The following is a 6,014-nucleotide window of genomic DNA, read 5'->3' as shown; positions in this document are numbered from 1 at the left end:
GGTTTCCTGGGGGTCGTGCTAAGTGCAATTTCTTAGCTACACAGTCTGGGGTCTGCTCAGGATTGAAGTCACATGAGGACCAGCCCATGTACGTGCAGTGTTACTGAAGGAGCCAGGAAGCCTGTTGCTCCCATCAGCCTCTGAGCAGCCAGACAGGTTTATTGGGAGGACTTTGGCTCAGATAGGAAATCCCTGCATCTCCTAGAGAGAGTGCCAGCTTCATCCCTGCCCTCACTTTGCCCGCAGGCCCTCATAGGACGCAGCAGGTGCAGGAGATGGGCCTGTGCTGCTGCTGCTGCTGCAGCCGCTGCTGGAGCTGCTCCTTCTCCACCGTCAGCACCTTCACCCTCTCCTCCAGCTTGCTCAGCTCCGCTGTCCACTTCTGAGGGAACAGCGTAGAAACATGGCTAAGCTGATGGCTCAGATCCACACACCCTCCACCCGGGGTTGAACTGATGGAGGAAGGCAAGGCCTAGAGAGCCTGGGGGTCCTGCACCGGTTGGCACTGCTACATGGGGAAGCCAGGGCCCTGGCTGTGCAGCCCCCCGACGGAGTCCGTTGGAGGGCCGGACTATAAAAAAAAACTATGAACAAATCCCTATGCACACTGCACATATCTTATTTTAAAGTAAAAAAAACCAAAATGGGAACAAATACAATATTTAAAATAAAGAACAAGTAAATTTAAATCAACAAACTGACCAGTATTTCAATGGGAACTATGCTCCTCTCGCTGACCACCAATGAAAGAGGTGCCCCTTCTGGAAGTGCGGCGGGGGCCAGATAAATGGCCTCAGGGGGCCGCATGCGGCCCATGGGCGTAGTTTGGGGACCCCTGGTCTTGAGGGAAGCTGAGCATCCCAGGCCCTGGGGTCCCTCATCCTTTGCAGCCTCCTTGAGTACCAGAGGCACAGGCTCAGCTTGGCAGCCCCTTCTCTCTGTCAGCCCCTTGCCCTCCTCTGCTTTCTGCCACCCAATGTTTCCCTTTTTTTTTTTCTTTTTTTTTTTTTTCTGAAGCTGGAAACGGGAAGAGACAGACTCCTGCATGCGCCCGACCGGGATCCACCCGGCACGCCCACCAGGGGCGATGCTTTGCCCACCAGGGGGTGACGCTCTGCCCCTCCGGGGCGTCGCTCTGCTGCGACCAGAGCCACTCCAGCGCCTGGGGCAGAGGCCAAGGAGCCATCCCCAGCGCCCGGGCCATCCCTGCTCCAGTGGAGCCTTGGCTGTGGGAGGGGAAGAGAGAGACAGAGAGGAAGGAGGGGGTGGGGGCGGAGAAGCAAATGGGCGCTTCTCCTATGTGCCCTGGCCGGGAATCGAACCTGGGTCCCCCGCACGCCAGGCCGACGCTCCACCGCTGAGCCAGCCGGCCAGGGCCATGATTCCCTCTTGAAAAGGCTTTTCCTTGGCCCTGGCAGAGTAACTCAGTTGGTTAGAGCGTTCTCCCAATATGTCAAGGTTGTGGGTTCAATCTCTGGTCAGAGCACATACAAGAATCAACCAATGAATGCATAAATAAGTGGAACAGCAAACTGATGTTTCTCTCTCTTTCCTCTCTCTAAAATAAATAAAATTAAAAGAGAAAAGGCTTTTTTTTGGGGGGGGGTTGCATTCACTGCCCCCTATCTTGAGGGAGGGCCTCCCCTAAAATGTCGGGGTTGTCTTAAAACTTCTCAATAGCCTTCCCTACCCAGCCACACTACTGTAGAATACAGGACATAGTAGGGTCATTGTAGTTCAGCCTCTCTGGCAAGCTCGGGGCAACGGAGCACCAAGGGAAATCCAAGGGCTGGCCCAGGACTGCTCATTGAGTGGCAAAGGGACCTGGAGCCAGCCTGGCTCCTCTCCTCCTTATATCCCACCCACCCAGCCTCGGCCACTTACCTGTCTGCACCACTCTTGGATGGCGTGGACGGCCAGCGGGCCCTGGATGCTCCCATCACGCCGTAGGAACACCTCCCCCTGGTCTGTCTCGTAGAGCTGCGGCTCTGCCAGGGCCGTGGGGGCGTGCACACGCAGGCGGATCACCTGGGTAAAGGCAATGGCAGCTGCCGTGCTGCACTGGACAGTGTGCAGCCCAAATCCCGCCTGCTTTCCCCTCGCTCGCTGGCTCCTGGGGGCAGCTGGGTGGGGCTGGGGAAGGGCTGTCTTGAGTCTCTCCTAGTCACCCATTTCCCCCACTCCCCTTCGCTGCCACCCCCGCCCAGCTCTGCTCAGCAGAGTAGATGTGGGCCGTCACATGTAGCCTGATGACATGACAGATGACATAACAGCCCAGAGACCTTCCTGTCCCGCGGGCACCTTGAGGGGCGTGCTGCTGGTGGCGGTGCTGACCACGGGGATGAAGGTGAGCGTGTAGGCGTCGGGGAACACCTGGGGCCGGAAGCCCTGCAGGATGGAGTCCACCAGCAGGCGCACGCGGTCCTCTTCGCGGTGGCCGCAGCGGATGCCCTGCACCACCCCGCTGTCCTCAACGCCCACCAACAGGCTGCCTCCCTCGCTGTTGAGGAAGGCGCACACGTAGCGCCGCAGGTGGTGCTTGAAGGCCAGGCTCAGGTACTCGCCGCCGCCCCTCTTGAACTCCACGTTGCGCGTCTCGCTGCCCAGGAAGGAACCCTGGAAGAGCCGCTCCTGGCCCTGGATCTCCTGGTGCACGATAGCGCTGTCGGAGCGTGTGCCTCTGGGTTCTTGCTGGGAGCTAGGCCACTCCAGGGTCTGGGCAAGTGGGGTGTAGGTGCGCCTGGCACATGTGAAGCTGGAGCCCGGGCTGGGGCTGGGGCCAGGGCTGGGGCTGGGGCCAGGGCTGGGGCTGGGGCTGGGGCTGCTGTCGTCCTCCTGCTGGGGTGGGGCAAGAGTCAGGATCCCTGACCAGGACAGCAAGAGGGACAGGCTGCTAGAACGCCCACCTCCACCGCCCTGGGGCCCAGCCCTCTCAGGAATCCCCATGCCTCCTCCCAGGTGGAGGGGGTCTAATTCTGTCCAAGGTCCTTCAGCCGATAGGGAAACCCTGCTGGGTCAAGAGTTCGAATTGGCCACTGTTCCTTCCCGGCTGGGCTGCCCTCTCCCCAGGTGGACAGTGAGATGCGTAGTGTGTAAGACGAGCTCTCCTTCCAAGGGCTGGAAGCTGAGACACCTCTGAACCAATCTCTTCTCATGTGGCTTGTGGCAGACCTCTGAGGCCCAGGACTGTATCCCTGGGAAGTACCTCGGTCCCCTGAGGTCATGTGACAGCTTCAGGTCTCTGAACTGAGAGGGGCTCCCAGAGACCTGCCCCCTTCCTGAGCTCCATTCTGATCACGGGACCGTTGGCCAGTCCTCCCGAATTTTAACTTTACTCAGGACCTCCTGAGACCCCTTTCGTGGTTTCGGCTATGTTTGGGGGCTCTGAGCATGAGTTCATGGCCACTTTCCTGGTCTGGGCTTCACTCATCAGCCCCTCACTGGACTCCCTGCCTCCAGGCTCTCCCCGTATCATCCTCCTCATAGCTGACGCTAGATGCAAGCCAGATCGTCACTCCGCCCTTACTGCCTTCTCTGCCGCCCTGCAGGCCTGCAGGGGCCTTCTGGGGCTGGGAGCTCAGTGTGGGCAGGGGCACAGTGATGAGGGCCACATTCCTATCAGCCCTGCAGCACCCAGAAAAGACAGATTATCAGAAATGTGAGAAACTGTCACAAACATGGAATCGGGCTTCCTGGTGTTGAAATGGAAGTCACAGAGCTATTTAGTTCTGCTACGATTTAAACACCATGGCATTTCGTCCCCCAAAGAAAAGATAAAGCAAGAGCACCTGTCTCATGGAGTGACCTGCGCAGCCTCAGCGAGGTGAGTGTTCTCACGTTCCCCGTGGAAGCTCGCCTTTCAGCCCACTCTGCCTTGGTCTCACCACCCTTGGTCTGGCCCTGCCCTCTTTATTTTTTCTGCAGCCTTCAGCCTGGGCTCCAGGGACACCAAATGGCCTGCCTTTCTGCATATGTAACCCCCTCCCCACCACCCTGTTCCTTTGTGCATGCCATGTTTCTCTGCCCAGAATGCCTGTCTCCATCCCTCCCCAGCCTGGATTTCACCTCCCTTGCTAATTTGTCCCCAGAGAGCAATGGGGACCCTCAGGGGAGGGATCTCCCACAGCTCCAGGAGGCCACCTACAGCTTTGTCACTGGCTGTGTCTGGCTCTGCTCATTGATAGAGGGCTCCCTGGGGGCAGGCTGAGCCTTTGCTCTCCACTTTACAGCCTGGCACAGAGCAGCTGTCAGGGTTTGTCAACTGAATGATGTGGGCCAAAGAGAAAATCAGGACCCCTGTGTGACCTAGGGCTCCTACTCTGCTGGCCCAGACACAGAGGCCAGGATGCAGAGGACCCAGGGAGGAGTCTCACACATTGGCCTTTCTTCACATGTTACTACGCTGGAGGCAAACTGCAAGGGCCACTGTCCCTCTGGGAGTGAGCTGGCAGTGCCTGCTTCCAAGCCAGTCATTTGGGTAGCAGCCCTCATGTTTACAGATGTCCCCAGTTTCTCAAAGACATCCCCCACCCAGTGCAGGCCATCCACACCCAAACCCCTGGGAGAGGCTCTGGGAAAGCCTCACCTACCCCTCTGGGGTTTGCGGGCCTTCGGCCCCCTCCCAGCACCAGCTCCTTCCCGTGGGCCACCAGCTCCTTGACGATCTGGTGCTCCTCCAAGGCCGTCTGCAGGCGCCAGGGGAGGGAGGCCAGGGTGTCCTCGTGGGCGGCCACCTGCACCAGGGCATAGGCCTTCCGCGGCCGCCTCACCACCTCGATGTGCTCCCGCGCCACCGGCAGCTCCAGCCGCTCCAGGGTGTCCCGGAGCAGGCAGGTGAGCACGGGCACAGAGAACTGCGGGTTCAGGTGGCCCACGTAGAGAATGTGCGTGCTGGGAGCCTCCTGCAGGCCCAAGTCCTCAGGCAGAGACTCGTCTGTGGGGAGCTCCTGCAGGGGCTGCTGGCCTGGGGGCTCCACGAGGGGCTCCTGCACATTCATGCTGATCTCTTCCTGGTGGTCTTTGGAGGGGGCCTCCCTCAGAAGGGCTTCCGGGATTCCTTACTGCTGGCTGCTCTTCCCAGCACCTGGGGCTCTCAGCTTAGCCCAGGGCCTTCCAAGGGACACCAGGGGGCCAAGGCTCCTGGGAGGTTCACGGATGGGCAGGGGCTGGGAAGGGTGTGTGTCAGGGGGCAGAGGTAGCAGGAAGGAGCCAGCCACCCACCCCAGGCCTGGGACAGGAAAGAGGAGTCAGACAGGGCTGAGCCAGAAACAGAGCATGTGAGCCTGCCCCTCCATTCCACAGAGGGGCAGACTGAGTGATCTGCCCAAAGAGGGACAGAGGCCCCATATCATTTCATTGGCCCACAGATCCTGTCTTCCCTCCCTAGTCCATGGGCCCAGGCCTCCTAGGAGCTGTTGAGGTTTCTGCCCCTCAGAGATCACGGGTGCCTCTAGGGACCGGAGAAACCTTTCAAGGGTCTTTGGAGGAAGCTTTACCCCAGGGCTCGGAGGCCTGACTAGGTGCCACTGCTGCCTCTACTTGCCAGGACTGAACCTGGTATGAGCCCAGAAGAGGCTCTGAAAGTCAGGGCCGGGTCAGGCAGGGTTTTGGAGCAGAGGTTTTTATACTTTGGGCGCACTGATGAAAGCTATGGCCTCTCTCCAGAAAAATGGGCTTTGCCTTATCTATATCATTTGAGGAGGCTTGTTGACACTTCTCAAGAACTAGCCTAGACTGAGTCCTCTGATTTTGGTTCAGAGAGCAAAGTGAGGAGGGGCAGAACTAGGGGCAGCGTGGGGGCCCACTTAGCCTCCCGCCAGGCCAGGGACCTTGCTCCTGAGCTGTGCACACACCAGCCACCGGCCCCTTCACTCACCGCCCCGCATCCAGCCACAAGCCTGCAACTTTTCAGATTGGATCCTTGAGGTAGTCAGGGTGTGGAGGCCACCTCTGCTGGGGTGGTGGCATTCAGGGCCAACAGGATTAGGAGGAAAAGGGAGGCCTATGACCCTCAT

General features: G+C 59.2%; 1 protein-coding gene across 1 annotated transcript; it reads right to left on the bottom strand.

Moving 5' to 3' along the window:
* Positions 1-250: 250 nt before the first annotated feature.
* On the bottom strand, positions 251-4,997 carry SLFNL1 (schlafen like 1). The gene is made up of 4 exons (XM_066266561.1): positions 4,590-4,997; positions 2,302-2,838; positions 1,885-2,028; positions 251-382 (listed from the first exon to the last, which is right to left on the bottom strand). The coding sequence occupies exons 1-4, from the start codon at positions 4,995-4,997 to the stop codon at positions 251-253; spliced, it is 1,221 nt and encodes a 406-aa protein (XP_066122658.1).
* Positions 4,998-6,014: the final 1,017 nt, after the last annotated feature.

This window comes from Saccopteryx bilineata, chromosome 3 (genome assembly GCF_036850765.1).
Source record: "Saccopteryx bilineata isolate mSacBil1 chromosome 3, mSacBil1_pri_phased_curated, whole genome shotgun sequence".
In the NCBI taxonomy this organism is placed as follows: Eukaryota; Metazoa; Chordata; class Mammalia; order Chiroptera; family Emballonuridae; genus Saccopteryx; species Saccopteryx bilineata.
This window is presented reverse-complemented; position numbering and strand designations above follow the sequence as displayed.

Excerpts from the sequence above, each read along its gene's own strand:
- SLFNL1 (XM_066266561.1), bottom strand. The coding sequence starts at position 4,997 with ATGAATGTGCAGGAGCCCCTCGTGGAGCCCCCAGGCCAGCAGCCCCTG. Across the intron at positions 2,839-4,589 it reads GGCCCGCAAACCCCAGAGGG|CAGGAGGACGACAGCAGCCC; the intron begins GTAGGTGAGGCT and ends GCCCCACCCCAG. Across the intron at positions 2,029-2,301 it reads CCAGCAGCACGCCCCTCAAG|GTGATCCGCCTGCGTGTGCA; the intron begins GTGCCCGCGGGA and ends GCCTTTACCCAG.